We start from the raw sequence: 15,021 nt of genomic DNA, 5'->3' as shown, positions 1-15,021 counted from the left end.
CGTATTTAACAAACATTCCAGATTATTCTTACAGCCACCGAAGACCAAGAGCCACTGCTGCTTCAAGCTTTCACTTAATGCAAGAGGAGATATCTCCTAGACCCCATCACTTCCAGCGGCTTAGAGGTCTCACGTATGGATTGATGTATTAAAATGTACGGAACCAGCTGTTGAGATATTAACCAGCCTTCCTTGGGGACCTGGGCACGCACTCCCCTACTGCACGGGCTGGCTGGGAGCCAATAGCATAAGCACTGCTGTGTCATCTCGCACCAGGCCCTGTCCCCACACAGCAGCCCCCTTGCCCCGCCTTCTTCTACCATGGCTCTAAAGCAACCTATTAACTGGGCCCTGCCAGCCAATCACAGCCCGAATAATCTATGATGTCACCAGCAGCCAATCAGAGCTCTTCACGAGTATATGCAGAATTTTGTCATCTCCCTGAGGGGATGGAATTATAAAGCAACGCCATCCTTTTCAGAGAGGGACACTGAGGCCTAGGGAGAAGCAGAGGGCCACCCAGGGTCATCTCCTCAGGTGGCAGAGCCAGGGCTAGAAGCCAGAACTTCTGACTGTGGTCCAGTGTTCTTTCTGGTACCCAAAGTGCTGCAGAAGCCCACAGGGCCTGGGCAAAGTCTCCCCTCTCTTGAGGGCTCCTGGCATTGGAGATAAGGCCCAAGGCCTCCTCTTCCCCACAAGACCTTGCTCTCCCTGCAAGACCTCAGGGATCAGAAACAGACCCCTCAGTTTAGGGCCCAGAGGAAATGGCAGGATGATCAGGGCCCAAGGTGGAGGGAGTCGCCCTCAGTTCCAGCCCTGGTCTCAACCCAACCCCCACCCCCCATCCTCCGGAAGGAATTAGAGAGGCCCTGGCTGGACTGTGATGCCTGCTGTTTAAGGGGAGATTACGAGGAGGGGGCCAAGACAAGGGCTCCTTTGTGGAGGGCCTCTGGCTTAGGGAGTCAAGTGACCATATAACACACACGTGGGCAGTGCCAACCCCTAAATGTGGGCAGAGGCACTGGCCCTAGGAACCCAGAGAGTTCCACCAGTCCTGTGGCCAGACCTTTTGTGGGATCGCCTGAACAGCCAGGAGCCCCAACTGTAAGTAAGGGGTTATCCCAGCAGGCTGGGCTAGGGCTCTGAGGACCACTGGGGTGGATGACCCTGCACATGTGCACATGATGGGTACACACAGGTGTGTGGGCATCTGTGTGTCTGTGCAAAGGCCCTGAGGTGGGAGTAACTAAGGGAACACCAGGCACAGAGACGGCCAGTGCGGCTACACCAGAACAGGTAGGGGGATGGTGGCCAATCATTGCTTCAGAAAATTTTTTTTGAGCACCTCCTATGAGAACTTCCATTCTCAGGAGGGAATAAGCAGTAAACATGCAGATAGCCTGCAAAATATAACCGCGAGTGTAACACAATGTGTTATGTAGAAAAATTGAGCAAGGTGAGAAGAGAGGGCTGGTGGTACTAGGGTGTTATTTCCTGTACGGTGGCTGGGACATCCTTTCTGAGGAAGTGATCTAAAGTGGGAGTGGACCATACAGTTAGATTAGGAAACGCATCCCCCAGGAATGAGGATCAGCAGGTGGAAAGGCCCTGGGGTCACCATTCAGTAACGTCTCTACCATCCAAGCTCTGTTCTGGGCACTGGGGACAGGGTGATGGCCAAGGCTGACCATGTCCCTTACCAGTTCTCACTCCAGGGTGGCTGGCAGATATTGGGGGGGTGGGGGCCACTGAACATGATGGGCTTAGAACACAGGAAGGAGCCCATGCTTAGGTTTTTGGACACTTGTGTTGCTACCTTTGTAGCACAATTAAAGGGCACAGACTTCTGTGTGCCCTCCATGCCAAGGCTAAGGACATCGCCTGAGCTCAATTCCCTAGCTTCTTGGAGGGTATCTTCCAGGGTCCAGATGAGAAAACTGAGGCCCAGAGCATGGAAGGGTCACTCATGAGTCCTGGACAGACTCTGAAGAGGTCCCTGCTACCTCCTGCCCACCCCCACCAGTATCCCGCTCTGTCTGTCCAGCAGGACCCAAGCCCACCTCCTGCAGCCCAGTGCCTGGCCATGACCGTCACCTACTCGAGCCAAGTGGCCAATGCCCGTTTAGGCTCCTTCTCCCGCTTGCTGCTGTGCTGGCGAGGCAGCATCTACAAACTGCTCTATGGCGAGTTTCTCATCTTTCTGCTCTGCTACTACATCATCCGCTTCATTTACAGGTTCGGGGGAACAGGGGGGACACCTCCAAGGCTTGGAGCTCCGAGGACCTCAGCGATCTAGGAGGCCAATGCACAGAGACCTATAAGGCTGTGCTAAGCTTGTGGAAAAGCCCTAGGGCCAGGGGCTGGGGACCTGGGGGCTGGGGAGAAGAAAGGAGACAGCCTGGGAGGGAAACGCAGTACAGGTCAGAGCATCTCAGAAACCCTTTCCTCCATCCCAGGGAGGGCCCTTATCTGGTCCCATCCAGTTAGCCGGTTTTCCTGAATCCCACATGGTTTCTCTCACAGGCCCAGACCATGCTCTTTTTTTTCCCCAATACAAACATTTATTTAAGCAATATAGCAATATATTCTGTGGTCAATAAAACTACAAAATATATAATAGCATTTTTAATGAGAAAAGCATTAATGATGACAATGAATTGAAAAATACCAAATACATAAATTTCTTGAGTTCATAAGGATAATACTAATAACAGAGCACATTTGTTTTCTTTGGTTGTTACTGCTGCTGCTAAGTCACTTCAGTCATGTCCAACTCTGTGTGACCCCATAGACGGCAGCCACCAGGCTCCCCCATCCCTGGGATTCTCCAGGCAAGAACACTGGAGTGGGTTGCCATTTCCTTCTCCAATGCAGGAAAGTGAAAAGTGAAAGTGAAGTCGCTCAGTCGTGTCCTACTCTTCTCGACCCCATGGACTGCAGCCTACCAGGCTCCTCCATCCATGGGATTTTCCAGGCAAGAGTACTGGAGTGGGGTGCCATTACTAGGGCACCAATATACTTTAGAAAATTAGGCTTTATTTTTTAGAGCAGTTTTACAGTAGTAGCAAGACTGAGCAGAAGGTACAGAGAATTCGCATGTACCCCACCCCCTCCTGCCACACACACAGCCTTCCCCACTATCAACATCCTACCAGAGAGTGGGATGTCTGTGATAATAGATGAACCCACACTGACACCTCATTATCACCCAAAGTCCATAGTTTACGTTAGGGTTCCTCCTTGGTGATGTACACTCTATGGGTTTGGACAAATGTGTAATGACTTGCATCCACCATTACAGTGTCGTACAGACCAGGAATCGAACCTGGGCCCCTGTATTGGGAGTGGAAGTCTTAGCCACTGGACCACCAGGGAAGTCCCTCAACCTGCTTTCAAACAACTGTCTTTTGGATCCTTTAAAAGGGTCGGCAGTGCCTAAAACTGACTCCTTCAGCAGGACCTACCTTCCTTGACCTCAGAGAAAACCTCCTGAGGGTTTCTCCTCCAGGGATGGAGCAGAGGCCCCTTTGGGGTTTGGGGGCTTTGGGAGAAAGAAGAGGGACCCAGCTCAGGCCAGAGGAGGGGCCCCAGGCAGGCCAATGAGAGACAGGGAGGAAATGAGGCTATCACTGTCTTATCCTGGGACTGGCCAGACCTGGGACGGGTCTCAGCCATCTCCTCCTAGTGTCTACACATCTTTACCCCAACCCCTCCCTCCCCCAGGATGGCCCTCACAGATGAACAGCAGGTGATTTTTGAGAAGCTGACTCTGTATTGCGACAGCTACATCCAGCTCATCCCCATCTCCTTCGTGCTGGGTGAGCTCCCCTTTCCGCGCGTGGGGGTCCCGGTGGCTTCTCCAGGCTCCAGACAGGCAGATCACGAGGAGCTCCTGGGAAGGCCAGTTGCACGTCAGTGCCTCTCGGTGGTTCAGGGGAATGGAAAGCCTGCAGCCAGAGGGACTGACGTTAGGCATTAGGAAGGATGTCCGGCTAAGAGCACATGAGATCCCACTTTCTGAGGGCAGTGCTGACGTTATAGTAGTCTCTGGAGCCTTATGCAGGAGGGGAGGGATCTGGCGGATTTCCGGGAAAGCCAGTGGGGCCACAGAGAGAACTCCTGGCTCTCGTGCCTTCACACAAGGCTCTGATGGTCTCTCCTTCCCGAGCACCTTCCAGCAGGGTTGGGGCTGGGTTCAGCCAATTAGAAGGATGGAGAAACCGAGGCATCGCCCTCGCTGGGCTCCGGCCGCAGCGTGGGCCTTCGCCCCTCGCCCCCCACACCTCTCTGCCCAGGCTTCTACGTGACGCTAGTCGTGACCCGCTGGTGGAACCAGTATGAGAACCTGCCTTGGCCCGACCGCCTCATGAACCTGGTGTCGTCCTTCGTTGAGGGCAAGGACGAGCAAGGCCGGATGCTGCGGCGCACGCTCATGCGCTATGCCAACCTAGGCAACGTGCTCATCCTGCGCAGCGTCAGCGCTGCGGTCTACAAACGCTTTCCCAGCCCACAGCACCTGGTGAAAGCAGGTGGGCGGGGCCAGAGGGTGATAAGGGCGGAGCCGCAGCTGAAGATGGGTGGAGTCAGAGGTCCCTGGGCTGAGGATTGGGTGGGACCAGAGGTGGGGTGGGGTCGAGATCTGGTAGGCGGGGACCTGAATTGGGCGGGGCGGAGTAAGGGGTCTGAAAGTGGGTAGAGGCCAGGAACCAACTCGCAGAGGACAGGGGTTTGAGACAGGGCTAAGGACTCATGGAGGGATGAAGCTTCGAAGAGTGAGGGTTGAGGCCCCCAGCGGGGCTTCGGGAACTAGTGAGGACCCGGAGTCTACCTCCGTCTGCTCTTTCGCTTCCTGGTGTCCGGTTTCCATCCTGTATGTCACCAACCTCTGTCTCTGGCTTGTCTGGCCAGATCCTGGTTAATAAGACAGATCCCTCTCACGTCTTCAGCCCAGAGTATCACAGAGTAGAAATTCAGTGATTATTTGTTGAGAGAAGGAGGATGGCAAAGAAGCTCTGAGGTCCCTGTGGGCTCAGCAGGGACTTGGTCTTGAACTCTGGACCCCAGGGCCTGGCCAGCCACCCCTTCTGCAGCTTCTCCTACCCACTGTCTTCTCCACTCTCCTGCAGGCTTCATGACTCCCTCGGAACACAAGCACTTACAAAAACTGAGCTTACCACACAACTCGTTCTGGATGCCCTGGGTGTGGTTTGCCAACTTGTCAACAAAGGCATGGATTGGAGGTCGAATTCGGGACCCTATCCTGCTCCAGAGCCTGCTCAACGTGAGCCCATTACATTGATGGGGCTAATGCAGAGCAGGCAGGGTCCTACCCCATGAGGAACAGGTTTCCTACAAAGAGAAGGCTTGAGCCCCTGAGGGTCTTCCCAGAGCCTGCCTTGGGACTGTAAGATCTCTTCCAACAGGATTCCATAGCCCAAGGTGGCTGCTTTTCAATTTCCCCTCCCATCCTCTCTCTAAAGTGGACTCCAAGATCCTGGTTCCTTTTTGATAGTTGAGGAGGCTGAGGCACAGAGAGGTTAAGTGCGCTGCCCATGACCATACAGCCAGGGTCGAGCTCCAGACCCTGGTATTTGGGGATGAGCTGGGGGCTGAGCCTGGAGAGCAGGTGGTGGTCAAGTCTCCAACCCTTCTTCCTGCTCCCCTAGGAAATGAACACCTTGCGTACTCAGTGTGGACAGCTGTATGCCTACGACTGGATCAGTATCCCACTGGTGTACACTCAGGTGAGGACTGGACTGGCGAAGCTGTCCCTTTGGGAGATTGAGAAGACCCAGGGAGCAGCCTGTGATGGGAAGGGCTCACTTAGAGACTGAAGAAGAGGCTTCCTTTGGGAGTCACGCCTGGACTCTGCAGGGTCTTTTTAGTGCCAAGTTCAGAGCTCGGGCCCCTGCCTGGTCCAGGCAGTGGAGGCAATGTGATTACCCCCATTTGATTTAATTTTTTTTTTTTTTAATCTTTGACTGTGCTGCAAGGACTATGGGATATTAGTTCCCTGTCCTGGAATGAACCCAGCCCCTCAGCAATAAGACGGTGGAGTCCTAACCACTGGACTGCCAGGGAATCCCCTCCCCATTTTAAAGACAAGATCACGGAGACCCAAAGTCACACGAATGTCCAATTCAGGGCAAGGCCTGTCCTCCCAGCCTAGGAAGTGGCCTGATCCCACAGTCCCCACCCAGCCCATAGCTGCCGCTCCCTCCCTTCCCTCCCAGGTGGTGACCGTGGCAGTATACAGCTTCTTCCTGGCTTGCCTGATTGGGCGGCAGTTTCTGAACCCAGCCAAGGCCTACCCCGGCCATGAGATGGACCTCGTTGTACCCCTCTTCACGTTCCTGCAGTTCTTCTTCTATGCCGGCTGGTTGAAGGTGAGCCTCCCTGGGAAAAGGCTGGCTGTGGCCCAAGGGTCATGGCCAACCAGGAGAGGAGGGTCCCTACATTGTGGCTTTGGAGACAGTAGTCAGGCAGGAAGGACATCATTGAGGGGACGGAGGGGTGGAAATGGCAGGAGCCCGGGTTTAGGGTGGGAGCAAGGCAGCAGGGGGTTCCACCTGAGGATTTCCGGAACCTCATTTACCCTTGAGGTGGCAGAGCAGCTCATCAACCCATTTGGAGAGGATGACGATGACTTTGAGACCAACTGGATTGTCGACAGGAGCTTGCAGGTATGAGGGGAGGAAGAGAATCTGTCCCCTGGACCCAGGGAGGGGGCCCTACAGTTCTGTGAATTGCCCTCCAACCATTCACTCCCAGGATTCTCAGTCTAACTTCTGAAGCTATGGGTAGCATAAGTCTCTTCATTTCAGAAGAAGGGCATCTGAGGCCCAAAGAGAGAGAAGTGACCCCTCCAAACTATTATTTGCTCATTTGTGTCCGACTCTGCAACCCCAAGGACTGTAGGCCGCCAGGCTCCTCTGTCCATGGAATTCTCCAGGCAAGAATACTAAAGTGGATTGCTATTCCCTTCTCCAGGGGATCTTCCCAACCCAGGGATCAAACCTGGGTTTCCCACATTGCAGGCAGATTCTTTACCATCTGAGCCACCAGTGACCTCTCCAAGTCACCTGGCAAATTCATGGTCAGTTAGGGCTTACCTTTCTGTTGGACTTCTTCTGTCCCTCATGACCAGGTGTCCCTATTGGCTGTAGACGAGATGCACCAGGACTTGCCACCGATGGAGAGAGATATGTACTGGAATGAGCCAGAACCACATCCTCCCTACACAGCCGCTTCTGCCCAGTCTCGTCGACCCTCCTTTTTTGGCTCCACCTTCAACATCAGGTGGGAAGTGCCAGGGAGCCACTTCAGTGGGTATAAAACTCCAAATGCAAGTGTCTGCTTAATTAAGAACTTAGAGCTAGTTAATACATGTGCATGCTCAGTTGCTCAGTCAAGCCTGACTCTTTGTGACCCCATGGACTGTAGCCCACCAGGCTCCTCTGTCCGTGGCATTTTCCAGGCAAGAATACTGGAGTGGATTGCCATTTCCTCCTCCAGGGGATCTTCCAGACCCAGGAATTGAACCCATGTCTCCTGCATTGGCTCTTTACCACTGAGCCACCAGGGAAGCCAGTTAATGCCTATTGGGTGTCTTACAAAGTGCTGGGCATTGTACCATGCTCTTTATATATATATATATATATGTAAGCTATTCTGTTGTTGTTCCACTAACCTTGGTTTGTTATCTCTAGTTTTTAGATGATTAAGTCCAGGTTCAGAGCGTTTAAATCAGTTGCCCAACCCAAGGTCACATAGCTAGCAAGCAGCACAGGTGAGCCAGGTACGTCTGGTTCCAGCTCCATACCCTAACACTTATCTTGTGCTGTGTAAGGACTCTTAAAGCTATAAGGGCCCTTAGGTACTTCCAGTCAAACCCCTCTGTGTCCAGAGTTGGAAACTGAGGCTGAGAGAGAGAAGGGACTTACTGAAGGGCAGTCAGTGGTTAGTGATGCAGCTATGTCAGGGCCTGGTTCCGGACTCTGGCTTAGAACTCTTGTTTTCTAATAAGCTGGGGTGGAATGAAGAGTGGGAGTGGGGTTCCCTGGGCAAGGGAGCAAGCAGGAGGTTGGGTCAATCACAGGCACCTTCTGAGTAGACTTCTTGCTACAGAATATAGGCCTCATGTCATCCACAGCAGCCACACTTCGTCCTGCATGGGTCCTGTTTCCCTGATTTGGTTAGAATCTATCTAGAGTTGTACCTGGGCCAGTGGGCCAAGGGGCTGCCCCCAGATAGCTGTCTCCCCAGGATGACAGTGTGTGGGTGTGTGTGGCGGGGGGTACTTTGGAGAGTGTTCGCTGCATCTCAGGGTCCATCCCATCAAGGTTTTCTGCCGCAGGATTAAAAGCACTGTTCTTTTTCTAAGAACCAAATATCCTATTAAGCTGTCAGTAGAATTAGCTAGAGTCCAGTTTGTGTAAGGAAGGTTTGGATAAGTGATCAAATGATTAAGGATGGAGGCTTGCTTAGGTCAGAAACGTTGCTGGAGGTCGCCTCTGAGTTCTCCATGGACTGTGCTCCAGCAGCTGGGGAAGGTAGATAACAGACTAATAACACATAGACTTGCCTACAAGAAGCACAGTTTAGTGAGGGAGCTCAAATCTGGGGCCCAGTCTCTGATACAAGGTATAAAGTACTGGATGCCTGGGTAAGGGACAGAGGATAGAACAGAGATCACCTTTGGCCACCTGAGAGGTGGCCTCCAGCTGGACTAGGACCTGGACCCTGAAGCATGGGGAGAATCTGGACATGGGCCAGGGCAGCCACATTCTGGGGTAGGTAGGTTTTCCCTTGCAGAGTAAAGGCTTTAGGTTCCCAGGAAGTCAGGTTTTTCCCCATACCTGGGGACTGCCAGTTGATTGCCTGGAATGATGGGTTTTAAAAGGAAAATGTGAGTGCTGAAGAGGAAGTCCTTAAATACCTGGCTGGGAAGTTTGGACATTAACAGGGACAAGAGGTGAGCTCAGCCAGGAGGGATTAATTGAGAGGCACAGGATGGATCAGCAGAGAGGTGAGTCTAAGGTGAGGTGAGGAAGACTGTGTTCTGGGCCTGGGGCCAGAGGGAGGGAGATGGGAGAGTAAAGGAGAAGTCACATCAGGCTTCAGGCCATTAACCCTCCACTAAATCCGAGTCTTCTGTTTGTTTCTAGTCTGGATAAGGAAGACATGGAGTTTCAGCCAGATCTAGAGGAGCAAGAGGGTGCTCACTCTGGCATCATTGGCCGCTTCCTAGGGCTGCAATCCCTCGACCGCCAGTCCCCTAGGACAAACTCAAAGACCAAACTACTGTGGCCCAAGAAAGAAGTCCTTTCACATGAGAACCAGCCCAAGAACCTTGGAGGGGCCGGACAGAACACTAGTGACCAGGAAGACAGCAAGGCCTGGAAGGGGGAAGATGTTTTCAAGTCTGCGGTGCTCTACGGAAGGTCAGGCTACCACAGTGCCCCACAGACACCCCTCAGCCACACCCCTATGGTCTTTCCACCTGGACAGTCAGCACCCTCAAGTCTTCGCAGAATCTCGGGCATAGATGACCCTGTCAAAGATCAAAGCCTTCAGCCTGCAACCCCCAGGTCCAAGAAGAGTTTTGAATTGCTCCCAGAGAATGCTGGGGCCTCAACGGAGCACCCAGAAGTTATTCACATGAGAAGGAAAACTGTCGAGTTTAACCTGATGGACATGTCAGAGGCCCCTGAACATCTCAGAGAACCGCACTTGGGACAATCGACAAGCAACATACACACTATACTCAAAGATCACGGAGATCCTTACTGGGACTTGGAAAACAGGTCTGTCCTCTACTCAAACCAGGGTCACTGACCCCTCAGCTCCCCAGGGGTGATCCTCACCAGCTTCCCTTGCTCTGAATCCCACCTTTCGTTCACAATTCTCTTGTGGTTCTGTGGTGGCCGGGGCATGCCGCACTGGCTTGGGATACACACCTGGCTGCCACAGCAGACCCATGGAAAAGTGTTGGGCGACTTTTGCTTTTTACCCGAGAGGCTGGCATCACCAGGACTTCTCTGGGGCCCAGGTATAGGAAGGTGAGGCGGTACTGACAGGAATGATGTCAAAGGGCCATGAGGCCAGGTTTAAGACGGGCAGATGTTACCAGTGGACCCAGCTCACTTTAAGCAGGGGTGGCAAACACATGGGGCAGAATTCAGGACTCTAAGCTGTAGCCCAAGAACTCAACTTACTGCCCAGGCTTAGCTGGGAAGTCACATACGAGCTCTGCCCCCTAACCGTTAACAGGGGTCCTAAAGTACTTTTGAGTATACCGTCCACAACCCTGAGAAATGGCAGATAAGGTGGGGGAATCCAGATCCATTGGGGCATCTTATGCTTTGGGGACCTCACTGAAGACTTCTAAACTTAAATGAGCTCTTCCTGTTTTGAGGTCAACCTAAAGCTGTTGCAATACCACCAGAGGTTTCCTTTTATTCCAGATTTCCTGGACATCCACTCACCCAGTTAGATCCATACTACCCCACCCCCAATCACCATGTGAGAGGAGGTATAACTTCCCATTTCTGGATTCTCAAAGCAGTTCTTCTGTGGTCATAATACATAGCTTTGAAAACATTTAACAAATCACTGTGGCTGGTTGAGAGGATAATATAGCTGGCTAGCAAGGACTCTGCCGTCTTCCAACACTATTCACTGGTAGATATTTAAGATGTCTTAATTTTTGCCCTCCTACTGCAGCTACTATCATACTGAAATGAAGGTATCTTTCTATACTCATGTAAACTTTCTCAAATTCTCACTAGGGATGAAGCACATTCCTAGCCTGCTTCCTCCAAAGGGGATGCTCCACCGGCCTGGTCCTACCTGCGTGTACACCAGCAGGACACTGATCCAGTCATAGGCATATAGCTGTCCACACCGAAGAGTATGTTTCTATGACAGCCTGAAATAAATGGTTAGCTTCATGGATAACAAAAATCAGTAGTTGCAATTCTACTTGAAGCCTTAAAATGCTTTTTGTACATATAAATTGTGAAAGCTAGAGCTGCTGGAAACACAGAATACCTAATTCAGAATCAGGAGTCCTTAAGTTCTGTGAATTGAATACACTCAAGCCTTGATACCCTTCCCAAACTAAGGAATTTAATAAATAAACACAAATCCTCCTCGGTGTTCCATTTTGATTAGCATGACTGAACCATGGTGGCACTTACACGTTCAATCAAGATGACCTAGATACTTTTCCAGCCCATCCCAAAAACTCAAGAGACAACAACTGGGTACCAAATTACTTTATTTGAAGGAATGGTACTAAAGAAAGAACTTAAGTAGATGTTTTGTTACAACTTATAGAAAAGATGAAGGTAACCCAAACATGCATGCACTGCCTTGGTGACCAGGGAAGTCACCCCTGTGGCTGTGAGAAACCAGCCTGAGGCTTAGCTCTCACTGTGTCCCAGGGTGTGCTTGTCAAAGAGGTACTCTGCCATGCCAGATCCAGGGGCCCCCATCTTGCGCAGGTTGGTTATGTGGTCACCCAATTCTTTGATGGCTTCCACCTGCTCATTCAGGTAATGAGTCTCAATGAAATCACACAGCTGAAAAAGAGAACGGGCAAGAAAGTTATTGGTAAGCCTCCCCAGCCCCTCAGGCAACTGTCTCCTCCATTTACTCCCAGGTGTCAGTGTACTCACATGGGGATCATTTTTTTCAGTGGCCAGTTTGTGCAGTTCCAGTAGTGACTGATTCACACTTCTCTCCAAGCACAGCGCACATTCCATTGCAGTCAGTCCATTCTCCCAGTCATCACGGTCTGGTTTCTGAACGAGAGGAGCTTAGGTCAGTGTACCTGCAACCTCTACATAAAAACGCCAAACCAGCAAGCATCTAGTGTGTAACAAACAACTGCGACTGGCAAAAGGAAGCGCGCCAAGGTCCCCCTGACAACGGTTTCCAATTTAATATCCTGGCCCACTTTAGCTTAAATGGTAAGCTTGAAAAAGCACAAAAGACTAAAGCCCAATGTCTCATCTAACGATGACAACTGCTGGCATCAGGGATTTCTGATACTCGAGGATTGCTAAGACAACCCAAGGATCTTTCGTTTACCTTGATATCCTGAAGGAAGATTCGGCCGCCTCGCTGGTTCTGCAGCTTCATCAGTCTCTCAGCATGTTCCCTCTCCTCATGAGATTGGTGAAGAAAGTATTTGGCAAAGTTCTTCAAAGCCACATCATCACGGTCAAAATAGTACGACTGAAAGTAGAACATGAACATGTTAGACCCAAAAGAAGGCAGTCTGCTAGCTGGTTTCTCAAAACCCAGCAAGGCTCTGAGCCTAAGGAGACTGGAGTAGGGTGTGTTCCTGGATTGAACAATAACTCATTTTTACTCTGAAACACAAAAATGAAACTTGGTCCTTGAAACTGAAGTTTGCTTCCTGTAGAATAGCATGGGAACTGTCTCTACCACGGAACTCTTATTAAACATTTCTGTTAGTGCAAAGTACCCTGCACTACTAGTGCCTTCTCTGAACAATCCTTGTTCAAACTTGAGCTATCAGCTTACAGCAGGCTGATGGATTTCTAAAATTATCCCACGTAGGCAAAGTAACAGTTACCAGAAACGCTGCTGCACACTTAATGCTAAATATATTGCCAGTAGAATAGAAAAATTTGATTCCGTTTTACATCCTTGCTGTATTCAGGTGTTCCTAAAATGGAATGACAGTCACAGAGATCCAGGCCTGTTCCAAACCCACTTACAACATATCTATTCCTGGATGATTTGCACAACGCTGGCGGTTAAGACAATTCTAACTAAAACTCTTATCACATCGCCTAAAACAAGGATTTTGGAAAACTGATTTCACGCATTAATGCATGGGAAAATATCTGGCCCCGTAACTGTTGGTAGGTGGACTTTATCCAAGAACTGAGGGTTCAACTACGCCACAACCCTTACACACAAAAAAGATAAATTAACTAAACGGGCGCAAGGACGGGTGACTTAGAAAGCGCCAGTGTCGGCAGAAGGGGAGATTTCTAGATATGCTTCCATTTAAGTGGGACTTAAGAGATAAGCAGAGCAGAGAGGTGCGGCCGGTTCTTCTGCCCAAGAGATAAACCACTTCGCGCCAGCCCCCAGAGCTGGCTGGACACCATTACCCAGAAGGCCCCGCCGCACTCAGGAGGGTGGGAGCTTAACCTCCTAACGCCACCCCCCCCATCACGTGATCGGGGGCACAAGAAGGGATGGAAATGCTCAAGTCCACTCTCCAAACTGCAGGATCGTACTGGTGGCCAGCGTAGCAACCCCGTAAGGAAACTCAGCTCCCTTTAAACAAAAAATGGTGCGCAGAACCGGCCCTGGCCTATGAGGGAGCACTCCCAGGAGACAACTGCTCAGAATTTCTGCGCATAAGTCCTCGGGGATTTGGAGCAACCTCCATTTTCCAGGAAGGGCGCAAGGAGGCGGGAGGCTGGAGGTGGGAAGCTGGCGGGAAGCTAGCTGGAGACGGGAGGGCCCGCCGGGAGCCACACCCCCACCCCCACCCCGCCCCGCCACCCGGGGATGCCGCGCCCGCCTCCCGCCGGCCAGCCCGCGCTCACCATGGACAGGTAGACATAGGAGGCGTAGAGCTCCAGGTTGATCTGGCGGTTGATGGCGGCCTCCGAGTCCTGGTGGTAGTTCTGGCGCACCTGCGAGGGGGATGCGGTCGTCATGGTGGGCGGCTGAAAACGGGCGGTGGTGGTGGTGGTGGCGGCGACGGCCGAGCGGCACTGGAGCGGTGGCGGGGACCTTGGGCCGGTCGGAGGGCGCTGTCAAGTGGTGACGAGGGCTGGCTCTGAGTGGCCGGCCGGGGTAGGGGGGGACGAGCAGCCGGGTTCCGTTCAAGCACTGTTGAAGCAGGAAACCGCGGCGACTCTCCGCTAAGACTGTGGCGCAGGTGGCCGTCGCCCGCCTCTTATAGCCGGAGCGGGCGTCAGCCCCGCCGCGGCCAATGACGCTGCCCGCCCGCCGAGCCCCGCCCCTTCCGGTGCAAGCGCGGCTCAGACCAGCTGGGATGTTGGGCTGGGGGAGGGGAGGGACGGAGGCGGGGGTGGTGGTGGGGCCTGGGGGCCCTGAAGGCCTCCGTTTGTTGTTTGCGGCGTTAGGCGTGTTCCAAGGGGTTGGAGGAGACCTAATTGGGGCGGGGGGCAGGAAGCCCAGCCCGGAGCCCTGACCCCGATGGCGTCCTGGGGTCTAGGAAACGACGGGAAACTGCCCCTGATCCCAGGGGCGTCGGGGCGAATCCGAGGTCCCAAAGGGCTCCCCGAGACTCTTGGCCAAGGGCACCTGAAAGTTCCGAGCCCCAGAGCCACAGTTGCCACCCCCACAGCCCGAGGTGGTTACCTTTTAATGCAAATAGGGAACCTTGGGGGTGAACGTGGGCCCGGGAGGCCGAGTGAGTGGGGCTGGGAAAGGGGCTCGCTTTCTCTTCCTCAAAGCCTAGAAAGGGGCCGAATGCAGGCGGGATGGGGGTCCAACGCCCTTCGCAGGTCGGCCCCCCCACCCCCCTCCCGCTTTCGGCTCCGACGACCGTGTCCGCCTTTTGCTGAAAGCAAATATGGCTCCTCGTGCATTTGATACAACAAAGACTGGGCGGGCTGTGTTTCTCGAGAGAAGCGGAGACCGCCTTCCCGAGAGAAGGGTGGGGCTGAGCCACTGCTGTTCAATTTTTAAGTCGTGTCCGACTCTGCGACCCCACAAACGGCAGCCCACCAGGCTCCCCCGTCCCTGGGATTCTCCAGGCGAGAACACTGGAGTGGGTTGCCATTTCCTTCTCCAATGCATGAAAGTGAAAAGTGCAAGCGAAGTCGCTCAGTCCGACTGCAGCCTCCCAGGCTCCTCCGTCCATGGGATTTTCCAGGCAAGAGTACTGGAGTGGGGTGCCATTTTCTTCTCCGAACCCCGTGCACTGGTCTCTGAGAAAATCTCCTGTAACTTAAAACACAGAGGCCGGGGTTAGAAAAGAGGGACGAAGCCACTAGG

General features: G+C 52.7%; 2 protein-coding genes across 2 annotated transcripts; one reads left to right on the top strand and one right to left on the bottom strand.

Moving 5' to 3' along the window:
* The first annotated feature begins 490 nt into the window (after window positions 1-490).
* Window positions 491-11,584, top strand: BEST1 (bestrophin 1). The gene is made up of 11 exons (XM_014479962.2): window positions 491-1,104; window positions 2,048-2,235; window positions 3,724-3,818; window positions 4,296-4,529; window positions 5,127-5,281; window positions 5,667-5,744; window positions 6,234-6,386; window positions 6,603-6,683; window positions 7,148-7,299; window positions 9,168-9,806; window positions 10,791-11,584. Exons 2-11 carry the CDS (start codon window positions 2,084-2,086, stop codon window positions 10,807-10,809), a joined length of 1,758 nt encoding a protein of 585 aa, XP_014335448.1. The 5' UTR covers window positions 491-1,104; window positions 2,048-2,083; the 3' UTR covers window positions 10,810-11,584.
* Window positions 11,265-13,948, bottom strand: FTH1 (ferritin heavy chain 1). The gene is made up of 4 exons (XM_070359233.1): window positions 13,599-13,948; window positions 12,097-12,243; window positions 11,682-11,807; window positions 11,265-11,585 (listed from the first exon to the last, which is right to left on the bottom strand). The coding sequence occupies exons 1-4, from the start codon at window positions 13,710-13,712 to the stop codon at window positions 11,427-11,429; spliced, it is 546 nt and encodes a 181-aa protein (XP_070215334.1). The 5' UTR covers window positions 13,713-13,948; the 3' UTR covers window positions 11,265-11,426.
* Between the last annotated feature and the right edge of the window lie 1,073 nt (window positions 13,949-15,021).

The sequence above is a fragment of the Bos mutus genome, chromosome 22, assembly GCF_027580195.1.
Source record: "Bos mutus isolate GX-2022 chromosome 22, NWIPB_WYAK_1.1, whole genome shotgun sequence".
Classification (NCBI taxonomy): Eukaryota; Metazoa; Chordata; class Mammalia; order Artiodactyla; family Bovidae; genus Bos; species Bos mutus.
This window is presented reverse-complemented; position numbering and strand designations above follow the sequence as displayed.

What these genes read in the sequence shown, in the direction of transcription:
- BEST1 (XM_014479962.2), top strand. Translation starts at nt 2,084, where the DNA reads ATGACCGTCACCTACTCGAGCCAAGTGGCCAATGCCCGTTTAGGCTCC. An exon ending in ATCATCCGCTTCATTTACAG is followed by an intron (nt 2,236 to 3,723) that starts GTTCGGGGGAAC and finishes TCCCTCCCCCAG; the next exon opens with GATGGCCCTCACAGATGAAC. An exon ending in CCCCATCTCCTTCGTGCTGG is followed by an intron (nt 3,819 to 4,295) that starts GTGAGCTCCCCT and finishes CTCTCTGCCCAG; the next exon opens with GCTTCTACGTGACGCTAGTC.
- FTH1 (XM_070359233.1), bottom strand. Translation starts at nt 13,712, where the DNA reads ATGACGACCGCATCCCCCTCGCAGGTGCGCCAGAACTACCACCAGGAC. An exon ending in TCTTCCTTCAGGATATCAAG is followed by an intron (nt 11,808 to 12,096) that starts GTAAACGAAAGA and finishes CCTCTCGTTCAG; the next exon opens with AAACCAGACCGTGATGACTG. An exon ending in CTGAAAAAAATGATCCCCAT is followed by an intron (nt 11,586 to 11,681) that starts GTGAGTACACTG and finishes TCTCTTTTTCAG; the next exon opens with CTGTGTGATTTCATTGAGAC.